Source organism: Carassius auratus, chromosome 29 (genome assembly GCF_003368295.1).
Source record: "Carassius auratus strain Wakin chromosome 29, ASM336829v1, whole genome shotgun sequence".
NCBI classification, from domain to species: Eukaryota; Metazoa; Chordata; class Actinopteri; order Cypriniformes; family Cyprinidae; genus Carassius; species Carassius auratus.
Genome location: NC_039271.1, coordinates 12,621,952 through 12,647,094, shown reverse-complemented (window position 1 = coordinate 12,647,094; position 25,143 = coordinate 12,621,952). Strand labels below are relative to the sequence as shown.

At 37.3% G+C, this 25,143-nt stretch overlaps 1 protein-coding gene and 1 pseudogene across 3 annotated transcripts; one reads left to right on the top strand and one right to left on the bottom strand.

Moving 5' to 3' along the window:
* The first annotated feature begins 384 nt into the window (after positions 1–384).
* On the top strand, positions 385–6,759 carry LOC113047741 (coiled-coil domain-containing protein 146-like; annotated as a pseudogene).
* A 2,081-nt stretch (positions 6,760–8,840) lies between these two features.
* On the bottom strand, positions 8,841–25,115 carry LOC113048100 (gamma-secretase-activating protein-like). 3 transcript variants are annotated; one of them, XM_026209631.1, is made up of 33 exons: positions 24,797–25,115; positions 24,576–24,691; positions 24,394–24,455; positions 24,038–24,094; positions 23,754–23,823; positions 23,594–23,635; positions 22,252–22,340; positions 22,078–22,147; positions 20,908–20,957; positions 20,704–20,808; positions 20,533–20,589; positions 20,388–20,440; positions 20,190–20,269; positions 19,218–19,220; positions 18,500–18,577; positions 18,336–18,422; positions 18,130–18,222; positions 17,776–17,996; positions 17,627–17,696; positions 17,465–17,544; positions 17,255–17,335; positions 16,269–16,403; positions 15,427–15,485; positions 15,133–15,164; positions 14,414–14,475; positions 13,895–13,990; positions 13,080–13,150; positions 12,892–12,986; positions 11,597–11,716; positions 11,245–11,306; positions 10,486–10,590; positions 9,762–9,858; positions 8,841–9,658 (listed from the first exon to the last, which is right to left on the bottom strand). In XM_026209631.1, the coding sequence occupies exons 2-33, from the start codon at positions 24,655–24,657 to the stop codon at positions 9,558–9,560; spliced, it is 2,565 nt and encodes an 854-aa protein (XP_026065416.1). In that variant the 5' UTR covers positions 24,658–24,691; positions 24,797–25,115; the 3' UTR covers positions 8,841–9,557. The 3 variants fall into 3 exon arrangements, with proteins under 3 accessions (XP_026065416.1, XP_026065415.1, XP_026065417.1); XM_026209630.1 differs by having other exon boundaries at positions 24,576–25,115; XM_026209632.1 differs by lacking the exon at positions 19,218–19,220 and having other exon boundaries at positions 24,576–25,115.
* Between the last annotated feature and the right edge of the window lie 28 nt (positions 25,116–25,143).

Below are 25,143 nucleotides of genomic sequence, written 5' to 3'. Positions count from 1 at the left end.
GTTGCTGTGCAGCCTGAAATGAAGATGGACACGGTTTTTTTTTTTATCCATACACTCGTAAAAATAAAGGTGCTTCACGATGCCATAGATTAAAACCCTTTTTGTTTGAATGGTTCCATAAAAAATCCTTTAATATCTGAAGAACCTTTCTGTTTCACAAAAGGTTCTTTGCGGCGAAAGGTTCTTCAGATTTTAAAAAAGTAATAAAGAGATGGTTCTTTAAAGAACCTCTGACTCAATGGTCCTTTGTAGAACCAAAAATGGTTCTTCTATGGCATTGCTTGAAGAACTGTTTTGAAGCACCTTTAGTGTATTGTCACAAATGTTTGGATCTGTATATGTATTTGTTGTCCTGTATATCCTCAGGAGCTAGAAAATATGTACATGGCTCTGAAGAATAGTTGTGAGGAGATGAGGAAAGAGGTGGTTCAGTTTAGACGGGAAATGAAGCCTTTAACTGAGAGCATGGAGACTCCACAGAAACATAAAGAAAGAACAGGAGTTGGAGAATTTAAAAGATCTCATTGAAAGAAATAAGGTAAGCAAGACCACTAAGCTGTAATCACTGAGAAGTATCTGTCCTGTGAACTTTGAGAAGTGGATTTGACATGTTTGCAAAGTCTTTGACCAGGCTGAGCTGGCTCAGGTGCTTCTCATACCTGTTTAACTTGGAAAGGAGATCGACTGGAATTGAATCAAGAAATTAAAAAGTCTTGTTCCTGAATAGTTTCACAAGCAAAAGAAGGATTTGACTGACTATCCCTTTGTATTTGTTTGCATATCATAAGGAGCTGGAGAAGCAGGTTGTAGTGATAGAGCAACATCGTATAGAGAACATGGAGCATTAGCAGAGGATGGAGGCAAAGTGTGAAGAGGTGAAGGAGGCCAAAAGAGTGGTGGTACGAGAACTGGAAGGCCACAAGTCTCAGCTGGTGGCTGCAGAGAACACACAAGAGACTCCTCAAGAAAAAGAGGCCATCTTCATGAATCAAAGGTTGTAATCTCAGAGTTTCTTGCCAGATGGGTTAGGATTCACATCAGAACTCTACTCTGACAACACCCAAAATGATTCTGAGATTAAAGACCCTTAAGAAACCTTCAGAAGATCCCTTTTGTAAAATATGTAAATAATACAATGAAAAAAGAGGCTATGTTTTGGGGGTTGGCAGAAGAAATCAGTCAAATAGCTGTGTTATAAGTCAAATAAACACATTTTAAATCTCCGGTATTGATTGTTTTGGACTACAGAGGTCTGCTGGACATCAACATGGAGCAGATTGTTGCTGAGTGTAAGTCTCTGAGTGATAAACTGGCTCGAGATACACGGCTGAAAGACAAGCTTGTGCAAGCCCTGAAGAGAAATGAACTCCAGCTAAAACAGGCCAGAGACTCTTTTGCTAACACTCAACAGCAACATATAAAGACCCAGTCTAAGGTGACTCGAAACACATCTAGTTCCTTATAATGTTAATGATAATAATACATAATTATATCAATAATCATACTGTAAGAGTGTTTTCAGGATTTTCCATGATTTGGCAACACAAGAATGACGTTTAGTGGAAATGACTGCAGACGCTAATGACGTCCAACATTTCAGAACTGCTGTGAAGCCATTTCTTTCTCATGTAATGAACAAAAATTAGTTCCTTTTGTATTTTAGAGATTTTTGTTATATAAGACACATGGCCTGGTAGCAGTTGCCCCACAATTTATCTTCATTACAATGGAAAAAGGTCCCCAAAAAGAGACACTGAAATTGAAAGATCTTTTCTTAAATGTTATGCTAACATAAAGCGTATAGTAGCGGTCATGAATTACATTTGGGAAGTTGATGTCTTGTTGATGTTTTTTTGACATGCTGTACTCTATTTAAAACTATTCTAAACAGCATTATGGTAATGTATGTTAACATCATAGTTTTTTAGTTAGTATGCATGCAGCTTTTTTGAGCTAATATTAATTGAGAACCTACCCTGAATATTTTTTATTTATTTTATAAATTATTTTTATCACACCATTTAGTGAAGGTGCAAAGTTGATCTTTTACAGAAGTTACATGTTCTCTTTTAAATTATAGACTATAAAGAAATAATTTGCTTGTTTTATACTGTATATATCGTTTGTGTAGAGAGACTCAGTCCCAGATGGTAACTGCTTGTTGCAGAGAAGAAGAGATCTGGAAAAGCTAAAACACAGTTTGATTAGCAAGGTATGTACAGTACATTATGACAAATGGCTTTCAGTTGACATAATGTGGTGTGGCAAGATACATTCAAAAATGAGTGTGTGTCCACTTGTATGTTTTCATGTGTGTATGTGTGAGAGAGTAGCAGTCTGTGGAAGGGCTGAAGGTCCAGCTGCTTCAAGAGTATGTGCAACAGGAACGAGTTTGATCACCTTCATCATCTCATACTTATCAAAGCAGATGAAAGACAATTCTGTAGACAGCCTGAAACAGAGCTGAAACTTTAGCCTATAAAACAATCAAGTCTGTTAGTCTGTAGCCTGTTCAGTAAATGTTTACTTAAATTTTGTTTTCTTTCCCTCAACAGGCTGGGTGTGTTTGCTAAACTGTATGAAGTCACCAAGGGCCAGCGGAGCAAATACCTGAGCCTGATCCACATCTCAAACCAGAACCTGGCAGAGGTGCAAGAGAAGCTGGCCAAACTGGAAGAAAATCTTAAGACACTGCCATCGATTGCTATCAACAAAGACAAGTACTGTAGCTCTCGCGTTTTTCCATACTACAATCTGACTCCACTACACCATAAAATAATATTTGGTTAACGTGCTTGGTTTCACTCTAGGTTGCTGCAAAAGTCCAGTCTACAACACTCTCACAGCTACAAACTCAAGAGACCATATGAAGAACGAGATCTCAAGGGTGCTACAGGTTCTGCAAGAAATGCACCAGAAACTGGAGGAGCAGAAATTTAACCTCAGCAAACTCATGGTCAACATGCTGGAGCAAAAAAAGCTGCATATGTGCAAGAGCTACAAGGCTGCCATGCAAGAACACATCCAGCGGTGGGAGAGTTATAAGAGCTGTCAGGTGAATTTGTACAGTCTGGGGTGGTATTTGCACCAAAAATTTTACATCTGTGTTTGTGTTGTCAGGGTCATACAGAGTGACTTCTCAGTGGGTCTCCCAAATTTTGCATTAGATTGGGTGAAGCAGCCAAAGTGATGATCCGTCACAGATACAGTACAGACCAAAAGTTTGGAAACATTAATATTTTTAATGTTTTTGAAAGAAGTTTCTTCTGCTCATCAAGCCTGCATTTATTTGATCAAAAATACAGAAAAAAATGTAATATTGTGATATATTATTGCTATTTAAAATAATTGTTTTAAAATGTATTATACTTTAAATTATCATTTATTTCTGTGATGCAAAGCTGAATTTTTAGGATCATTATCACATGATCCTTTAGAAATTATTCTAATATGATGATTGATTATCAAAGTTGGAAACAGTTCTGCTGCTTAATATTTTTTCAGGACATGTGATACTTTTTTAGGATACTTTGATGAATAAAGAGTAAAAAAAAATTGTAATAACAATATACACTACTGGTCAGTAATTTGGTGTCAGTCTTTTTTTTCTTTCTTTTTTTTTTTAATAAAATCAATACTTTTATTCAGCAAGGATGTGTTAAATTGGTAAAAAGTGATAGTAAAGAAAATATATTATTAGAATATATATTATTAGAATTTTCTTTTTTATTTTGAATTTCCAACACTCATAATAAATCCGAATATTAGAAAGATTTCTAAATGATCATGCGATAGACTGGATGTCACATGTGACACTGAAGGCTGGAGTAATGATGCTGAAAATTCAGCTTTGCATCACAGGAATACATTTTTTTTTAAGTATATTCAAATAGAAAACTATTATTTTATGTTGTAATAATATTTCACAATATTACTGTTTTTTTTCTGTATTTTTGATCAAATAAATGCAGGCTTGATGAGCAGAAGAAACTTCTTTCAAAAACATTAAAAATAGTAACTTTTAACTTTTGGTCTGTACTGTATATAAAGCAAAAAACAATAAACTTTAATCCAGTGGAATGTAAGTAAAGGTTCGATTGTATATAATGATCCAAACATTCATTGCCCTCTAAGGTGGCACACATACTTACAGCTCTTTTTACCATTTATAGTTCCTTCTAAACGATAAAAGTGAAATAAACCATCTTAGCAAGGATCTCCTTGATAGTGTTTAATCAACAGAAGGGTCTCTTCATATAAACATCTATTGCATCAGTGCAGATAAAATAAACACTTAAATATTAGATTGTTACTAGTTCTCATCCTTGCTGTAGGGCTTGAAGTCAGGGGTAAAAACATAATATGTCTTCAGACACTGTGTGCAATGCCAAAATACAGTTCAAGTCCAATATTTTTCACTACATTTACATTTGTCACAAATTCCACTTAATACTGATGCGGAAAAGCACTTCCTGAAGTCCAACACATTATGGCTACACTGAAAATATCAGCTGCACTAACCGTTCAAAAGTTTGCGGGCAGTAAAATTGATCATTCAATTGATCAGTAGTAACAGTTGAGACTTGAATAATGTTACCAATTTTTTATTTATTTTAATAAATGCAGTTTTTTAAACCCATTCAATGTTAAAGTTCATTAAATAACTAATGTATCGATGTTTCCAAAGAGCACTTCAATGTTTTCTTGTGCACTAAATCAACATGTTAGCCTGATTTCTGAAGGATCATGTGACACTGAAGACTGGAGTAATGACAGCACAGGAATAAATTACATATATAACTTCTTTCAAGAAGATTAAAGCAAAGGATTAAGATTAAGACTCAGAACTCAAACATTGTCTTCATCGTCCCTCCTTCTATTACTGTAATTCATTTGATTGATTAAAAGGCTTTTATTCATTAGCTTGCGGACTTTTTTCAAGTCCACTTGGACATCTAACTTGTCTTTCAGCTTTTCCTCTTTGTCGAGATGCATAACCCTGGGTGTTAACCAAGAGACATTTTTAGATTATAATTTACAGTACAGACATCATTTAACAATCCAGTTGGGTTGGCATTGTTTTGTTTGTGGAGACATTTCCAATCATTTGGCCTTCACTTGAGCACAACAAAACGAGAACCACACCTCAACAGTAGTCGACATTAGATACAATGTAACCTTTAGTGATCGAAAATCACAATGACACATTCGCCGCCATCCTGACGCCGTTTAGCCAAATAACTCGCAGAGGGATACAAAGACAAAACACAATACTCACTTCCTGTGCATCTGTGTAATGAGAGCTAAGGGGCTTTAAATGAGTCCACAGTTTTAATTGTGTCCTGATGGTGTGGCTTGTGTGAACCAAAGCAGAGCACGACAAGTGAGTGGAACAGATCCGTCTCATCGAGAAGATTGAACAGTTACAGTCCACATGGAGGTTGATGCCTTGCTTGGCAGGGACCCTCCTGTTGGTCAGTTTCACTAAGCACAATCACCCCAAAATCAACGTATTTGCAGAATTTAATTTAATTTGCAACACTTGATTTTTTTTAAGCTACTTTTTTATTTAATAATAATAATATAATAATAAATGTTCTAAATATTATTATTTTTTTAAGAATTCTTTATATTCTACACCTAGTTTGTGTCATATAGTCCAAATAAATAACTGTTTACACATTTTATTGCATACGATATGAAATGATGCTGACTTCATAACAGATTTTTTGAAGGGAAATAACATCTCCATTTAATGTTATATTGTTTATTTATATTTGTTTGTAAAACATGAAGTATATACCATTAATTAATAATTATATAAATATATTTTTAGGAAATATTATATAAATATAATTATTATCAATAATTATTTCTATTCTAGACCTATTTTGTTATACATATAATTGTACAACATATATATTTAACACATTTAATTGAGGTGAGGACTTATTAAATCTAACAGATAATTTCGCAATGTAATATAATAAAAAAATATATATATAATGAGAAAGTTATCGTCTGATTAAACTAAAATTTGTCATAAAATGACTACACGGTGCATTTTATATAGTTAGAAAAATGCACACATACACATTTAAAGGAAAAGTTAATGTGTGTGTGTGTATGTGTGTTTATTTAGAGGTGCATTTAGCATATAAGGAAGTTAATGCTCTTGGAAATGGAACCTGTTGTATGAGCCAGTTACATGGCTTTCCCCCTACATCCAAATCAAGCCTGAGAATGGCACGAAAGTTTACACACACTGCACAGCAACACCGTTGATTTAGATCAGTACTCAAATGGTTTTGTTTCAGGACTCAGAATTTCCATGGAATCTCAAGTAAATACTTGATGCTTCAACACCCCTGCAGACCTCATGGTCTCCAAAAAAAAAAACATCAGCTGCCCACAGTAATGATCCATAGCAAGCTTTCCTTCAAATTAACTAAACCTTAAACTATTATGCTATGTTACTGTAAACACATGAGGTCATGAAGCCAGGAGGTTTAGCAAATTCATTTAGAGTGTGTTTTTGTTTTAGGCAAACAAGCTGGAGGCACAGATCAGGGAGTTCACTCGTAAAATGATGGCGGTGGTAGCAGAGCTGTCCATGTGACAGGCAGAGAGAGAGTATGACCCTACAGCAGGAAATGACAGACAAGCAACCACAGCTGGACTTGTGTCAGAGGAAAGTAGCTCAGAGAGCATAACATGTTTTCGAAATCAGCACAGATGCCAGGCATTCGCAGAGAGAGAGAAAAAAGGCAAGGTAAGCTTCCAGACAGCACCAATGACTCAGATCCTACAGTAAATAACGTTCCTGTTGATCATCAAATATGAAAGATTGGGTCACAAAACCTATCAAGAACTTATCCATATAAAATTTATTTTATTGTTAAGATTAAATTGTATTTTTGGACAGTATTTTCATCACAATTACCCTTTTCTCATTACCTCTACTGTAATATCTGCTATTAATATCATAAACTGTTATAAAAAATATATATATATATTATTTATTTATTTATTTATTATATATTATTGATAGTAATATTTAAGTTTAGACATTTTTTTTTATTATAGTATAATTTGTCACTGCATTACAGTATTTAGAATGTAATGTGAATCACAATAAAAAAAAATAATTTCCAGACACATTTCAGCATGGGAATTTTCAAAGGAAATGTACAATAATTACACAATGAAAAAAAATCATAAAAATGTCCTCAAGGAAAATATAACTTCTGATCTGAGCATGAAGGGACCAAGATATCTTTTAACGAGATTTGAGATACACATTTTATGAAATTCTCAGTCATAATTGGTGTATTTAAATTAATTCTGCCATTATAAGGGCAGCTGTGTTGGATCAGTGCTAAAGCTCTGTTGAGAAATGTCCTTTAATTGAAATATTAACATCATGTTTGTGTTGTACTGAAGTATTCTTCTGTTTGTGTTTGTTAGCTGGCTGAGGGAGATAAGTGGAACCAGCTTCCAAACGGTGTTTATACCACGGCTGAGCTTCGACCCAATGCTTACATCCACATTGATGATCCTTTGCCAGAGCCCAAACCAAAATACAAACCCAGTGAGTCTGCAAACTCATGATGCATCCAAACACAAAAATAAAAGCCCAGATGTGCTCCCATTTCTGAGGAATCTTGTCCATTTCCTCAGAACTAGTGATGCTAACATAAGACTTCTTTGTCATTTGGGTCTAATTTCTGCTTAGCAGTCCAGTGAAGCTCCTGCTGGTGGAATGCTGGGAATTCAGACCAATTCTTTAGAGATCTACACATGATGCTATGCCGTCTGGACTCACGCACAGCTGAATCATACAGAGAAATTAATTACAGAACTAAATGGGACATTATATGGAATAGTTTTTTCATTTGATATTACAAAGAATATTAGGAAAGATTCATATAATATATATATAATATATATATAATATATATTATAATTATATATTTATATAATTATATAATTTATATAATATATTTATATAATTATATAATTTAGCCAGATCATTTGGATTGTTTTATATTTTGGCATATCACCAATCCCTGATCTTGGCACAACGATAACTTCATTAAAGGGATAGTTCACCCCAAAATTTAAGTTTAATATTTATCTGCGTACCGCCAGGGCATCCAAGATGTAGTTAACTTTGTTTCTTCATTAGAGGACAAACAGAGATGTTGAACACAAACCGTTGCGGTCTGTCAGTCTTATAATTGATGTGAATGGGAATCATACAGGTACATCATACAAAACATACAATAAAAAACCCATACACAAACAAAACCAAATTAAACCCTGCGGCTCGTGATGATACATTAATGTTTAAACACACAAAACCATCAGTCTGTGCAAGATACTGAACAGTGTTTATATATATAAATATATTTTTTAACTCTGATTCACGCAATGTCCGAACTTTTAGAACTCTCCTGAGCACATCCTCAGCAGCCAGGTGGGCGTGGCTTTAGCAACCAGCTCCCACCTTTTTGCCCATTTTCCATTATCCGTGAGTGACGCACGGTGATGCGCTGCCAAGATGGCGATGGCTGGCTCCGCCTACTTTTGGCTCCAAAATTGCTCTTCAGAAACCTATGGGTGAGGTCACGGACACTACGTCCATGTTTTTTTACAGTCTATGGTCTTTACACACCAATGTATCGTCACGAGCCACAGGGTTTCATTTGGATTTGTTGGTGTATGTTTTTATTTTTTTTATTGTATGTTTTAGCCGTGATTTCCATTCACATCAATTTTAAGAATGACAGACTGCAACGGTTTGTGTTCTACTGAAGAAACAAAGTCACCTACATCTCAAATGCCCTGGGGGTAAGCATATAAACATCAAATTTTCATTTTTGGGTGAACTATCCCTTTAATACTTGGGTTTCCGTACACATAATAGCTCAAAGTGCTTTAGAGAAAAGTAACAAATAACCATCTAAAAACTGCTGCAAAGTGAACAGCATGCCTTACAGGCTAAACACTATAATTGCAAACATACAATGGCAGTAATATAAAATAACCTTTCAGGAAATTGCTATCGACAAGAAGCATCTTATTTTGTAGAATATAAAAACTAAGCATGATGAGTATAAAGAATGCATATATTTTTTATTTCTTGTTTGTGTAATATTCACAAATGTACCCATTTGACCCCACATAACATCTATTAACATCTTATGTTATTAACATAACATCTTATTTTTTGTTAGTGCTCTTCCATTGCATCTGTGTATTGAAAAGTGCATATTATTCAGTCAGTACATGTCAGTACATGTCCTTTTGGGTACTAAAATGGTATAATTAAAGAGCAGACTGACAGCGGGGAAATAATCTTCATTCAACAGCATGGCATTGGGCTTCAGTTTTTAGTAAGATGTCACTAACATTGAGATTTTTGTACATTACTACATTCACATGAATAAATCAAGCTTTTTTCTTTGGCCAGGGGGCACTTTCCCCCCCTAATTTCTCTGAATGTTTTCCATGTTTCCCTTTTTACCACTTTAACCATTTGTACTGGGCTGTTTTTACTTGACTTCGAAGTCCAGCTTGATCTGTGTCTGCTTCAACGCAGTCTCCTCCACAAACCTGACATCCACATTCTCCTGCTCTTCAAAAGGGTTCTGAGCTAAAATACAACACCCACCCAGGATTATTACCTTGCAGTAAATGGCAACATTTACTATTCTACAACACATTTTATGAATAACGTCATCTCTGAAACCGTGTACCTTGTTCCTCCCTGTTCCAGAGAATCTTGGTGAGGTAGTTAAGGGGCAGGAAATCAGGATAGGAACATGACTTGCCACAGTCCAAGAGTGCAGAGTCCTAAAAATAAATAAATAATGTGTTTTGCTGGTAAACGTGTTTTGATATAAGAGCCAAGTTCATGATTTAGTTTCCTAGGAATCAAAATACTTGATTCTTTGTTCTATTAACAACTGAACATCTAAACAGCAGTTGTTACATTTCATTCAGCGTCTAGTCTAATAAGCTGTTTCATCCAAGTATTATTTTCAGCTGCTTGGCAGATATTCAAACCAGCTTCGTGCTGTAGTGTCTTTCTAAAGAAAGAAATACAGAAAGAAGAAAAAAAAATCCCCAAATAAAACCCAAAGCACCCTCAGCTGTAACTGTAGTGATAGCATGCTGGTGAAACTGACAAATGATCCAGTGTATTTGTGTTTGCGTACTAAAGAGCACCAAATGTTTCTATTTACAACGTGTTTTGTAGTATTAAACAAAGTAGCCAATCATAGACAAATCAGTTGATTTTTTTTTAAACACAATGACCGATCAGAAGTTAAGTTAGTCAGAATCCACTCTTCAGTTTTTGTTCAGTGCTGAGTTCTGCACGGTCTTTGCACACTTTCTAGGCTATGGGCCATAAAAGGCTATAAGCCTTTAATAATTTGGTTCTGGTTCTGGAACTGGGCCTGTCCCTGTCATACTCACCCTGTTCTCTGAGTATTTTTCCAGCAGAGTCCTGACGTATTCTCTGGAGATACATGCAGAAATGATGGGATGATCCCACTGCTGGCTTACTCTCTGCTCCATATGCTAATTATAAAAAACACATGAAGTCAACATGAAGAGTCGTTCACAACCTGTAATGTGACTTTTCATGATTCAAATAGAATATTAGTTCATAGCAAAAATGTTGGGTGGGACTTTGGGAATTGATTGGTTTAACATTAGTATTATCTGCTACTGCCATTAAAATACTGTATGGTCAAAATTTTAGGAAAGCTGCATTACTGTAACTACATCTATATGGCTATTGTTTAACATTTTCCCATCTCAGAGAAAGAGTATCATGTAGTCTAATGACAGATTCTGAAGAATGCAGTCCAAGAATTTTCCAAGAAATTCTGATTTCTTGGAAAACATTTACAATAACCCTAGGATCTAAAATGATTTCGAAACAAAGGTGCAAGACGTGTGAAATCAATAATGGATGAATGCACTACCATGGAAGTCATCAGGACTAATCAGCAAGGGAGAAATTGGCTTGCAAAATTGGCTTGCAAAGACTGGAGCCCAACCACATGCTGAGATCCAACACATGACCACAAACATGCTCACAATCCTTTTCTTTTAAACAGAATTAATTCTGACATTTACTGAAGCAGCTTCAAGCTCTGGGCGAGCAGTGAGCCAAAGGCTGGACTCCATAAGACCGATTTCAAGAGAAACGTTAAGTTGGAAACTTACCTCAGGAAGTCTTTTCAGGATACTAAACTTCAACTGCTCATTGGCATCACTGTTATCTAAATCTGTCATGCGGTAAATGGAGAGAAAGAGTAAGAGATCATAACACTGTACTTAAAATAAAACACTGGCTTCTAAATGACCATATTTCTTTAATAATGAGGGTAATTAATCAAATTAATTTTTTCCAGGTCAGGGATACACTTTGCCTATTGGAGACCTTAATGTGGCGACCAATATGCTGTAGGAAAGCAAAGGAGGTCAAAGGTGATCGGTAAAGTCTAAGTACTTTGTGTACGTACTCAATATATAAATGGACAGATTCCAGAACAGGGTATATTAAAATGTGTGTTACCTGTCATAAGGCGTGAAACAAATGGTTCTGTGAGCTGAAGAAGGCCGTGGTCCACATACTGGAGAAAGGTGTGCTGTGGGAGACAACGGACTCCGAGCACACTTAACAGTGTAGAATAACCTAAAAATGCACAGATAATGAACCAGTTTTGTGATGGGTAGAGTGGACAGAAGTGAAGCACTGGGTCAGTGACTCCACTACTAATCGCCTTCCAGGGCAGGCCTGAGCCCAGGTCAAAGAGTTTGTTTCATAGAGTGGATCCATCCAGATAGATCTTGCACAATTCAGATTTCAGAAGCAGCTTTTTTTTTGCTCACTGAGTCATAGAAAATCAGACACACCCAGCAGCTAAACTACACGGGATTGATTTGGATTTCGGAGAGATACCCTTTGAGATCTAGATTAATCTTCAGAGGGTTCAAATGTCTTTGGTCAGCCATGGGAGAACTAAAGATTCCGTTTCTCCCTTTGGCATCATTAAACAAGTCTAAATATGTCTAAACATGGAAAGAAAAACAGCAGCCTACCTAAATAGCATGAACATGGTCCAAAAAAGAAGGCTATTGAAGACGATGCATGAACGTAATGCAAAAATCTGATTTTTGGGGAGGATAAAGCACTACACCAAGCCCTGATCCAAAATGGCAAACAAGGTGAGAGAAATGTCTGCGTCCAAAGATGCCTACTTCCCTACTATACAGTAGATAAAATGCAGTCTGGGAAATCATTTTATTCTTGGATGACCTACTACTTCTACCCAGATTCTGAAGTGTGCATCTGATGGACACTTTACTATCCCATGTGGCCACGGGAGTGAACCAATTGATACCATAGGTCCCATGATAAATGTAGTGCATTTCAATTTCATTCATACTACACACATTTATACGACATAGAACGTGCGTACATAGAAAGTCGCGAAGTACGTTACAAATCAAACATAGTACCTACTCAGACAGTATGTGATCTCAGATGGAGCGAATATACTTTTATTTCATTAAATCCTGAGAAATATTAATTAAGTAAATAGTTAAATCTAATTAAAATACTCAAGTACAGCAACATGCTCATGTCGAACCCTACTGGAATCAATTGTGAGTTGAGTCTCATCATGCAAGTAGGGATATTTTTGTGATAGTTGCTGCACATGTAGAGCGTTCCAAATAGTAACTCATAAGGTTCAGATGGGATTCTGTCTTTATAGGCAGGTAGTAGACAAAAAGGCAGCTCATTAGGATTTGGAACGGTTTTCAGTTTAAGTGTTCTCAGACTTTCTCAGTCAAGCGTCCTCTTACCTGGAGGGAGGGGGAGACAGAGCCCTTTAGTTGCTTCCAGAATGCGCAACATCACATGAAACATCGCCCACTCTTCTGAACTGCCCTGCTCCTGACTAAAACAGAGAATTGAAGTCTTTAGATTCAAGAAATCAAGCACTCTCGATCCCCTGCCAAAGAGGAAGTAGAACATGGACAGGTGCACATACATGCAGAGCACCCAGGGGCCCAGCTTCAGCTTCTGCCACATCAATTCCAACACATGCCAGACCAGTTCCAGCTGAACAGAGAACACAGTCATATATTACAAAATGCATATTACTACAAAAGGCAGATGCAAGACAACACCCATCCTCTTTAAAATGACTATGAATCTGTCAGAACCTGGACACTCTGACTCACTTTCTCTTCCTGTTTTCAATGTGTGCACGAACTCATAATCACCACCCCTGTTCAATTCAGCAAGCTCATTAACTCCAGTGCGTGCATTTACTAGACAGATCACGCATGGGCTCTCACATCCTCATGCTTACCCTGATCTGAAAACAGGAAGAACCACTAAACTTCTGCTTCCTCTCGGCTCTCCTAATTGGGCTCGATCCAAAGACAGTTTGGTGGAAACAGATGTAAAGTGGATATATTCAACTATTCTTCCTTGGCGTAATAGGAGAGTAGTACATTATGAGGGTTTGTTCCAATCCTCCAAGCCATAGGGAGATACAGTCACTGTGTTTTGGCATAAGGGCAAGAGTTTATCACTCTAGGACCAAGTGCACATTGTTAGATAGAAGGTTGCTGCCCCTGTGCACATTTAAAGACTTATTTCTGTCCACAATTTATAATCTAATCACAAAGTAGACTAATCAGTTGATCTAGTGATAGCCTTAAAATATATAAAAAAAGGACATTTTGCTTAAGGTGCAGCTTCGTTTTGTGTGAACAGAGGAGATTTGTCCCCCAGCTGACAATTACTAACGTGTGCAGCTAGAGATCTCTGGCATGAGGCAACTGTACAAACACATACCAGCTTTGCCGCATAATTCACCACCAGCAAATCAATCTTTTTCTTCCCCAGTCGGGATAAATGTTTGTTTAAGTGTTCTCGGAGTTTGTCCACCATCTGAAAAAGTAATATATTTAATAGTGTATTATAATCTACAATTATATCACAAATTATTGAAATTGTCAAAAAATAATACATACAGCTATTTGCAATAAAAACAGACCACTAAGTGTTGCTTGGAACGAGATTCAATTATACAAAGAAATTTAACTGCAGAAGGACCAGTCAGCAACATTGGCCAATCACAACCATGCATTCCAGAAAGCTGTACTATAAATAATAAATACATCATTTTAAATTAAATTAAATTAAATCATTAATGGATTAGCACTTTCAGCCTCGCTGTCATGGTCAAGGATTGTATAATGGTCTAGAAATGTCTACACTTGTCCTCTATTCACTGATTTCAGCTGCTTTGATGGAATGTCTGCTTGTTTTGTGTGTAGAGCTACACTGCTGGATGAAAGGGCCACTACTCACCAGACTCACTAGCACCCTCTGCTGTTGGTCCTCCTCTTGAAACAGTGGAACTACACGCTTATCTGAAAGGACGGAAAGAAAGTGAGAGTTTAAGGTTTAGTTTTACACAAACCTGTCATCATTTACTCACCCAGTGTTGTTACAAACCCATACAGCTTTCATTTTTCTATGAAACACAAAAGCCCTGCTCTCATCCGTAGCTCTCAAATCTCATTCTCACTAGTGCACATTTTTTTTTGGTTCATTATATGATTCTGTTGCATGGAAAAGAGCAGCGTCGTCATTCTGCAAAATATCTTCTTTTGTGTTTCACAGAAGAAAGCAACATGACCACCGATTTTTTTTTTTAATTCTGGTTGATCTATCGCTATAAAAATCCTGTCAGACAATGCTGAACGACCTTAATAATTCGACCCATTTTTATTATCTCTATAGGAACTGAAAAACAAGCTGTTGGGTGAACAACAAGCGAAAAGAAAGTGAAAAGAAAAACAAACACCAGCTCTGAAAGGTAATCTGACTAACACAAGATAACAGATAGATTTGTTTAAAGTGTGTGTGTGTTTTGAGTAGGAAGGAGGTACTGAGGCTGATTACATTCAGACCAGAGAATGAGACCCTGAAACTTCAGTCGCTGGGACTTTCCATGAAAGCTTGAAATACTTCCAAGATTTGATCAGTGATATATAATCTCACAAGTATCCTTTCGTTTCTCTTACCCAAACGCCAAGTGTCCACCATGGACAGAACTCTGGATGTAAGAAACGAACAGAAAAAAAAGACATGTCAGTTCCCATCAAGCTGCGTTTCACTCCTAGGTATCATCAAAAATCAACAACAAAACAACAACAGTCTTGTTTTAAAGAGGTTCAGCTTATTCATATAAGGGTTAGTTTGCTTTTGCATGAAATGACACTGTTTTGTTTTGTAACACGCTGTTCTTGCACACTCAGTCTCCATGCACACTCACGCACGCACACATAATGTTTGGCACATGCCGAACTTCCACCCACTTTTTTGTGTTCTCCTCAATTTGGCGATGACAGTGGGGAGACTTCTCCTTCTCGGAGTTCTGCAGCAATAACAAGAAACGGATATTATTAAACAGATAGCTGTAGCATAGTATTAGCTGCTCACCAGTCAATATACTGTGGCCGTCATATTGTGATGATTAATAATTAATGTGTCTATATTTTATATACTGCATATTATACATTTATAAAATGTATAATTATATATTTATGTAGCAACTTAATCCTTCAATTTATTATAACTAGTGCTGGCAATAAATTAAAATATATATTTTAATTAATAAAAAATCAACCATGTGTATCCAGTTCCCTTTTCAAGAAAAAAAAGTCATAATAATGTGCAACCCTCTAAAATCATAAAAAATGAACTGTGATTCAATAACTTTCCCAATAAGGCCGTAAAGATGTTTTTGATGCAAGCCTGCAGGCTTCAGCTGGTATTCAGATTTCCTGTAAATTATGGTGTTTCAACCGTGGGTAATATTTAATTTTTTGAGCTTCAGTAGTGATTTCATTTCACCATAAAAAAAAGCTTGCAAACGACTTTTTGTTAAACATTTCATCTGGGTTTGATTTAGAAGTAAATTCTAAGTAAAGACCTTCTTTCTCTGTTTACTGAGTAATGCATGCTCCACTAGGGACTTGTGTGAATGTGTGTGTGTGAAATGGACACTTGTGCTGTGGCTCCAATCGCTCCCAATACGTCTATACAAATCCCAGAACAGAATAGAACAGAACAGAACTTTTTAACCAAATTCAACTTTTTAACAACAGATTCTGGGTCTCTTCGGTCCTGATGCGTAATGTGTGTTCCTGGTGCTCACCATAGCAGCCTGAAATCTGTCCCAGTCCTCTTTAATAAGACTGGTCCTGAAGCGAGGGCTCGGTACCCCCTCAAAATACCTCATCCTTTCCAAGACGAGCTGTAGTTCCTCCCAGTAACCCTGCAGGCTTTTGGGCTATAACCCACGAGAAATCGAAATAATAAAATACAATTACAACATTATCACAAAAGGAGAATTGCAAAACAGGTTTTGTAAGCCGTGAAACACATTAGTCACTGTACCCTTTTGACAAATGAAGTGTGTCTTAGTGATCGTTTTGGACTGAAGGCAAATGTTTCGGGGGTAGTTTCACAATATCATTCTGATCTATCAATGTCTTGGTTTCAGTTGACAGTTGAAATCTGCTTCACAACTCAAACATTTCCTGTTGATAAGCTTCCCAATAACACCTCTCCCAAGCCGATTTAATGAATTTGATATGGATTACCTCGTCTGTTTCAGTCTATGCCCTAGTACTGGTCTGCCACTGTTTCTTCTGCCACCTAGTGTTTAGACAGTAAACTGCTGCTCTAGAAATGTATCTGTCAGCCCATTTAAAGCTGCGGTAGGGAACTTTTGACGCTCTAGCGGTTAATAAACAGAACTGCTCGCGTCTTGCGGAAGAACATCGTAGCCGGAACTACTTCTCTCTGTTTATGTCTATGAAGAATCACAAAGGTACTGGGTTACTCCGCCGCGGTACCCCCGAAGCAATCTAAAATAGTCCGAATATAAACACTTATTATAGGTGCACCCTAGTGATTCATGTCTGTAAAGTGACACACTATACGTGAACCGTGTGCAATGTTCAGCAACATGTCACAAGTAAATCAGATCAATTTAAATTTCAAAGCTGACTTTAAATTCTAAAAATTAAAAACATGAACACGTTTGCCACATCTTTTTGAAATACTTTTGGCTGCTCATCCCGCAAAGACTATTTCATGAAATATAATAATGCACATAGATTCTGGAGTATCTCTTACCTTGCCTTTGATTATTGGTTGACAGAGCAGTTCTGGGGTGCATTTTACCCCAGGGATTGCTGTCAGAGCCACAGGAAGCTCCTGGAAAGCAAGGCATAACACCTTCTTTCAAGTTTTACATTAAATCGATGAAAATTCCCAGAAAATAAGTATTGTGGAATGATGAAAGTACTCTGTTCATCTTTAAAAGAAGTATAGCTAACTGTTTACCTTCTTCTCGAACACACAGGAGTACGGTAACAACTTATCTAGGCTCACGCACTGCTGGTAGCTTATTCTGTACAGGCTGGCTGAAAGGAGAGTTATGCTGTTATTCCTAATACTCGTTTTGCATGCAAAATAGAGATAGGCCGCATGAACAGAAGCACTCACCTAGAATAAATTCCTGAATCTGATCAAAAGCATCAAAGCTCATAACATTCTCACTGATCCAGTTTATAATCTGGAATGAGAATCATATTAAGAGTCAATTTCTTTAGCAACTATGATCATTCCAAAACTGATCACACTTTCTCGCTCACCTTGAGCTCCATCACAGGATTTGGCTGCAGGTAGACCAGCATGCAGTGCAGAGCAGCGAGCCGCTGGGCCTCAGGCCTGGCCGCACTGAGAAGCTCAAGCAGGAAGTCAGGGTTGAGCTCCATGGTGTACATCGTGCCGGCTCGGACATCAAGCAGCCTGCTGCCAGACACACTCACGACCTCTCTGCCCAAACCCAGGGTTTCAATGTGACCATCCGCCCCTGGCAGAGTAAGGTAATACACACAGAAAACACAATATGCTTTAAGTGATTGTATTTCAAATTCAAATCATACTAAATATATGTGAAATACAGATTTTATAACAAGCACCAAACACAAAATATTAGGCCTTACCTGACAGGAAGAGACTGTAGCAGAGCAGGTCTTGTTGTCTGCAGTTGATGAGGTGCAGGAAATGATCAGCCAGATACACCACTATATAATAATCTAAAAATGAATAAAACATCAACTGAGGAGATAACCCATGACACTGTTTCAGATGAACAGTCTTCCATGTATGCATTTCTGTGGGCTGAGTGCGAGACGACGGCTGTACTAACCCAGATGAATGAAGATAGGATGGACGGTTGGCAAATTAGCAGGTGCGGAGCCTTTCTCTAGAGACACGGTGAACGTCTTACTGCAACCTATCAGAGAGAGTCTATTTAATGCTTTCTATAATGATCTGTGTGTTTATATCACTGGAGTGTGTTTTGGTTTGTACCTCTGTGCACAAATGCAATAGTGTAGGTGGCGTCCTTATGCCAGTGCACTGGAGGGCTGTAGCACACACACATGGTTCCTGTTCAAGGCATCCAGAGATTCAGAACAAGAACTTACATCAGTTCAAATCAAACGAATTACATACAAACACAAAATGAAAGCCAAAAGAGCTGAAATGCAGATCAACAGAAATCATGTAGGCGATTTATAGCCTTTTGGCAATTTACTGTAGATGATTTCAGGAATTGCTTTTGCAATTACCGTATTTTCCAGACTATAAGTCGCACTTTTTTTCATGATTTTGCTGGTCCTGCGACTTATAGTCAGGTGTGACCTATTTATCAAAATTAATTTGACATGAACCGAGAGAAATTAACCAAGAGAAAACATTACCTTCTCCAGCCACAAGAGGGCGCTTTATGCTGCTCAGTGCTCCTGTAGTCTACACTGAAGACATAGAGCGCCCTCTGGCAGCTGTAGACGGTAATGTTTTCTCTTGGTTCTAAATAAATGCGACTTATAGTCCAGTGCGACTTATATATGTATTTTTCCTGAAATTTTGTAATTTTGGACTGATGCGACTTATACTCAGGTGCGACTTAAAGTCCAAAAAATATGGTATATGCCTGCTTATACACTACTACAGCATCAGCAATGTGAAGCATGTTGATTATGATTAATTCAATGCATGTGAAAAAGCGGAGAAAATATAAACTTACTCTCTATCCCATGATAAGTTAGAAAAAAAATAAAAACACAAGTAAATATGGAGCAAATATTTCAGTGTTTCACAGTATGATTTCATCTTGAAGAGCACATGTGAAATACCGTAAAACTTCAAATAATAGCCGAGTCCCAAATAGACGCCTGTCTCTTTTAAACGCCTGGTGTGACGAGAGGTTTGGGTAAATAAAGGCCGGTCTCAAATAGAGGCCTGGTCTGTTTCAAGCGTGGGAAAAGCTGGATACGGAGCGGCTGAAAAATTCCTTTAAGGTATGCTTGCGCGAGCGTGTGTGTGCGCGCGAGGGAGAAAGAGGAGATAATATATTTCATTGACTTAAGGATGTTATCCTTAGGTATGTGGCCTGACAGTAGCTTCTGATGGAAGTGAGGATCACCATTGTTTCAAAGAGGGAGAGCCGTGCGCAACTGTGCGAGAGCTGTTAGTGCAAGCAAGGCAGAGTTAGCGGAGGCTGGAGAGGGAGAAGTGGAGGAGAGAGCGATGTGGAGGAGGAATTCGCCAATGAACTTGTAATTGAGGATCGCGGGGATGATGATAGTGATGAATAGAGTAATTTTCTATCACATGATTGCAGTTGTTTTACAGGGTAGCCATCATTCTTTCTTGTTGATATGTTTCGGGCAACAAGTTCATATGCTCAATGGATTTTAGCGGTAACTTCTATTGTTCTGCCCATTGCTGTCACATCGTTTCGTTTTTTATATATTTTTTTATGCTGCCAATAGCCAAAGACATTTCTTACATTAAATGATTTGTTAAACACATTAAAATGAATTATAAATAAAACGTAGTATAATGTGGTAACCTCCTGCTGTCATGCTTGAACATCTCAACACTAAATTAAAGGCCTGTCTCTTATAGACGCCGGTCTCAAATACAAGCCGGTGCAGTTCGGCGGTTTGGGTAAATAGAAGCCCGGGCTATTATTTGAAGTTTTACGGTAACTTGCCTGTTAGGCTGGTGAACACCTCTATCCTGAGACCCTCGTCCTTCGAGTCCTGATAGTGATCGTACCCGAAATTAACAAACCTGTAAAACCATTCTTTTAACACAGGGTTTTTACAATCACATGACCATGTTTGTACATATTATGAGCTGTCTGAGCGTGTCTTTTACTGCAAAAAGTCAACTGAATTAAGTCACTGACCTCATAGAAGAAGCTACAGAAGAAACGCTGGGCATCTCCAGTGGAAGCTCAAACTGTTGCACATAAAAGCGTTTGCTTTGAATTAGTCAGCTCCTCTCAATATTATTCAAATAAGGCAGTTTAGTTATGACACAAAGACGTTTACCACGGTTTCAAAGTTGCGATCGGGGTAAAACTGTACACACTTCAGTGTGTGTTTCTCCTATAGATTGGAGAAGAAAAAAAAACAGACACATGGAAATATGTTCATGTTCCTTCTTCAAAACTTAAGAGAAGAATATTAATAAGGGCAAGCAATAGTGAACGTGATCCTGACCCGTGCAGTGAGGTAGAAGAGTCTTTGAGTGTCCGAGTCCCACTGGACCCAACTGAAGTCCTCCGCCACTCTCTCTCTGCTCAGACGCTCAGGACTCTGCATTACCTGTTTGAACAAGCACAGGTGTTTTTACCATTCATATGAACATCCTTACATTTTTATACATCATTATACCATAACAGATGTATAAAGAGCAGCCCTTACCACTCTGTAGCCCTCCTGCCTCGTCAGAGTAATGTGGTACTGATCAACATCTGTAGCAACAAAATAAGCATTTATCTTATTAAGATAAATAAAAATAAAAATATCCAAACTAGCAGGGATTAAAGTTCTCCGTCGTTACGACGGATTTCCGTTAATTGTAGCGAGTCATCGACGGATTTCCGTCAATTACACTGTTCCGCCTGTCCTTAATGTTTTAAATTCACTTTTCATAATTTTAATGCTGTATATATAGGCTTACATTTCTCAAATAGTGTAATAAATGTCTTAATTTTAGTTTAAATAGGTCTTAAATTAAGGAAAGACAAAGTGTATTCAGCCTGCTGAGGAGGATGTGATCAAAGCCTGGAGTGGAGCGAATGCACGTTCCTCTCTTCACTATAAGCGTTTTGTTATCACTCCGGTATGGATCCACTCCGGGTTTTGGTTTAGTTTTGAAGAAGTACATGTCAGGCTACGGCTGAGGTATAATTACATTTAAGATAGCATGGACACACTTATAATGCAGGAAGGCTCCGATGTTTCGGAGATTGATAAAAGTGTAAAAAATAAATGGAGATGGGCTTGGCTTAGCGAAATTGGGAAGAATGGCAAGCCTTTTAGTTCGTGGGCTAAAAAAATCAAACAACCAGGTACGTGTCTTTGCACAGTATGCCACAGGAAATTTCAATATGGCAATAATGGCAAAAAAGTGCTAGCTCGCCATCAATCAGAAGCTAGTCACAATGCTGCCGTTCGTGCTCTACAGTACACATGCTCCCTGCCTGGTGCGACAAGTACCACAACGGAGATTCATGCATCTATGGCCGACCGTGTGTGCGATGTAAAAGTGCGCATATGTTCTTTCATAGCGGAGCATGACCTGTCGTTCACAGTCTCACACCTTGTCAAGGTATATTTTTTTTTAAAGATTACAAATAGCTTTTAAAATATGCAAACTGGCAATATTAAAGCGGTTTAATCTCCCCTTAAAACGCTATTGGTCTCGACTATTTAAATAAAGTGTTTGTTAAAGGAATATGGCTTGGCCTGAAAAATGTTCCGTCAGAAGATTTTTTTTCACTTTAATCCCTGAACTAGTAGTAGCTTGAACAAAATATGGTATAGTACAATGCAAAAAAAAAATATATAGATGGTTTCTGGAATACATACAGCCATCCTCTGCCGCCAACAGCAAATGACTCTCCAGTACAGTGGTCCGGCATGTCTTAGGGTAAAGAAACTAGAAAGGGGTTCATAGGAAATATTTTAGTATTTCAGTGGGATTTACACTGGATCTTCATGAGGAATTCTGTATTGGGTGTTTCATCAGCAGCTGTTCATTACCTGCACTTTGACTTTGCAGTCCACTGCCTTCAGGACCTTTGTGTTGTTGATTGGGTGTATCTCAATGAGAAGAGTTAAACATTTTGACACTAAAGTAGAAAGAAAACCGATTTATAGATTTATGGCTATGTCAGGAGTTAAAGAATAACCTACACAATGTGACTGCGAGCCTGTGCCAAGCTCATTTATATACACTTAGATTCTCTGTTTTGGGAATGTGGTTTTATTTAAGTGCATTATGATACAAGCAAACTAGCATCGATTTTAAGCCTCTTGAATTTAAAACTGAAACAATCATTAGGCCTACAGTTAAACTCTTTGTATGCATTTCGTGACAGAATTAGAGTTTCTTTTAGACACAATATTATGCAACATTTATTTATCAGCTTCGCTATGATGCTACCATGGCAACTCATATGAGAAGTGAAAGCATATCGGTATAAAACTGCAAGGCATTAAATAAATATGTCCTCAAATGGTACAACCATAAAAATATTTCATAATCAGGCGCTTGTGACAATCGTGCAAGAGACGCAAATAAAACTGTGTTAAACTGTAACTAATAACTGCAACTTAATGACAATTGATATAGTGGAGTTCAGTCAAATTTATTCAATTTCCATTTGAATAAATACAGTATCATCTCTCGATGTCTCACAAAACTGATTATTATTATTTTTATTAAATGAATAAAAGGCCTAAAAGCTTGAATTTAGATTGAATTTTGGAGCACATCAAAAACCATAAGGGGTGCGATGAAAATGTATCAAATACTGTGTTTTTCTCAATAAAGGGATACAATGAGATATTTACAAGAAAAATGAAATTATTAAAAATCCAGAAATCTAGGTTTTTAAATATTTCTGCTTAAACTGTATTTGATAATAATGCAATTATTTATAGGCCTACTTCAATCTGTGTAAACTGTTTGTGTGTGTGTGTGTGTGTGTATATATACACAGTTAGCAGCGCTCCTATTTATTTAATGTAATCATAGTCTTTTGAAGTTTAATAATCACTGGTTGTATGGTGATTCTTGTTTTTCATCCCCAAATGTAATACTTATTAAAATTCTTATAAATAAAATTCTTATAAATAAGACCTTTTATACACCATCTAAGATATTTAAGAGTCTTTATGACCTTAAATCATATTTTAAAAAATATATATATATTGGCTTTTTGTAGACCTTTGGGGACTTTACACATGCTCCTAAATACATTCTAGTTAGCACACATCTATTTTAGTGAATAGGAGAAAAAGGCTTGCACTTTTGAGCCTGCAGTGAAGAACTACTAAAACAGTAAATAATAAACATACTGTTATGAATGATTTCTCGTACCTGGTTTAAAAGCTCCATGTGTGGACTGAGATAGGCTGACCGCTAGCACAGAAAAAAACTCACATTAGTAATTATCTTCTCAAACCCATAATGAACCAAATTAAACATTATCACCCATACAATGATGCTTAAAGTATATTATATTGGCCTGTAGTCTCACCCAGGAGTGTTTCTTCTTTATTTAAAGAGCAGCTGCTGACACACACCTGCTTGTCAAAAGTGTAGAGGAGCTGTGAACACAAGAGGCACGCGGTTACACAAACCTTTCATAGTTCATTTCATTAAGACTGACTCACAATTCTCTCATTTATTTCAATACACAAATCCAAGTTGTCATTTTTTACTCTAAATTTATAATCTGTTTATAATAATAATGTGTACATGATTGGAATTACATATGCATAGGCCCAATGTCCATCTCCAAAATTATTACCCATTCTGTACCTTATTCTCTGTACTGTGAGGATCATATTTCCCAATCCTTGTAGTTCCTGTTGCCCCCTAAACATAAGGATTTGGAAATCAGTAATTAAAAACAAAACAAACAAAAAACACACTTTTAAAAAGTCAACAAAAAAAAGCAGAAAGGATAACAACACGTGAACAAAGTGACATCCATTTAGTTTGCATGTAAGTCGACACATACTATAGCGTCTATTGTATGTATGGCCTGTGGTGCTCATTTGCTGTAGACTGGCGACAGATTGTCCGCGCGCGCGTCATTTGCGCTGCTATGAATGGAACGTCGCGCGCATGACCTGTCAAATTAAAGTGACACATGAAACTAAAGCCCAACTTACTCTCCAAGAGTACACGACCCCTCCATCTTTCTCCACACTCAGAATGCGAGGCTCAAGAACACCTGCACACATTTTAAACAAGGACAATAAAAGCATGCCCTCGGCGACATATTAAAATACGGTTGGGTTAATATCATAAATAAACAATAGTGTAGTAAGTACATTAAGTCCGCATACGTTACCTATATTTGCTCTTTCCTCCTTCGCCAAGATGCTTGCCACAACATCTTTTTGAGCATCGAAAGAGGGGTTTAATCTCAACATGTGTCTGATCTGTCCTGCACAGATTTAACTAGACCTGAGATTAAGGAAATGACCTGATTTCACTCATCGGCAGTGCCGTTTACGACATACAAACTTTAACGCAAACACACTATTCATGAAAATTGTCATTAAACCTTACAAGCTTCACTTGATCGATGTGCTGAATATAGACAGTGCGCTAGACATCATTAGAAATCCATTACTTCTAGAACGCATCGTTCTTTTGAACCGGTTCTTTAAAACGTATCCGTCGAACTGAACTTTAGGAGTTGGAAATGATCGAGCTGACTGACCCTGTGACCTAAAAAAACATCACGATCGATCATATTCGACTCGAAATGAACCGAAAGTCCGTGAATCTGCCGATCCCGACCTCACTTGCGGTGCTTACAAAAGATCTGCCATATGAGCACGAAAGAAGGCGGATGCAAAACACAGTTGAGCCAATCAGAAAACACACTCTTAGGTGAAGTTGTTACTGCATGA

Excerpts from the sequence above, each read along its gene's own strand:
- LOC113048100 (XM_026209630.1), bottom strand. The coding sequence starts at position 24,657 with ATGTTGAGATTAAACCCCTCTTTCGATGCTCAAAAAGATGTTGTGGCA. Across the intron at positions 15,165-15,426 it reads ATTGAGGAGAACACAAAAAA|AGTTCTGTCCATGGTGGACA; the intron begins GTGGGTGGAAGT and ends TCTTACATCCAG. Across the intron at positions 13,991-14,413 it reads AGAGGGTGCTAGTGAGTCTG|ATGGTGGACAAACTCCGAGA; the intron begins GTGAGTAGTGGC and ends TTACTTTTTCAG.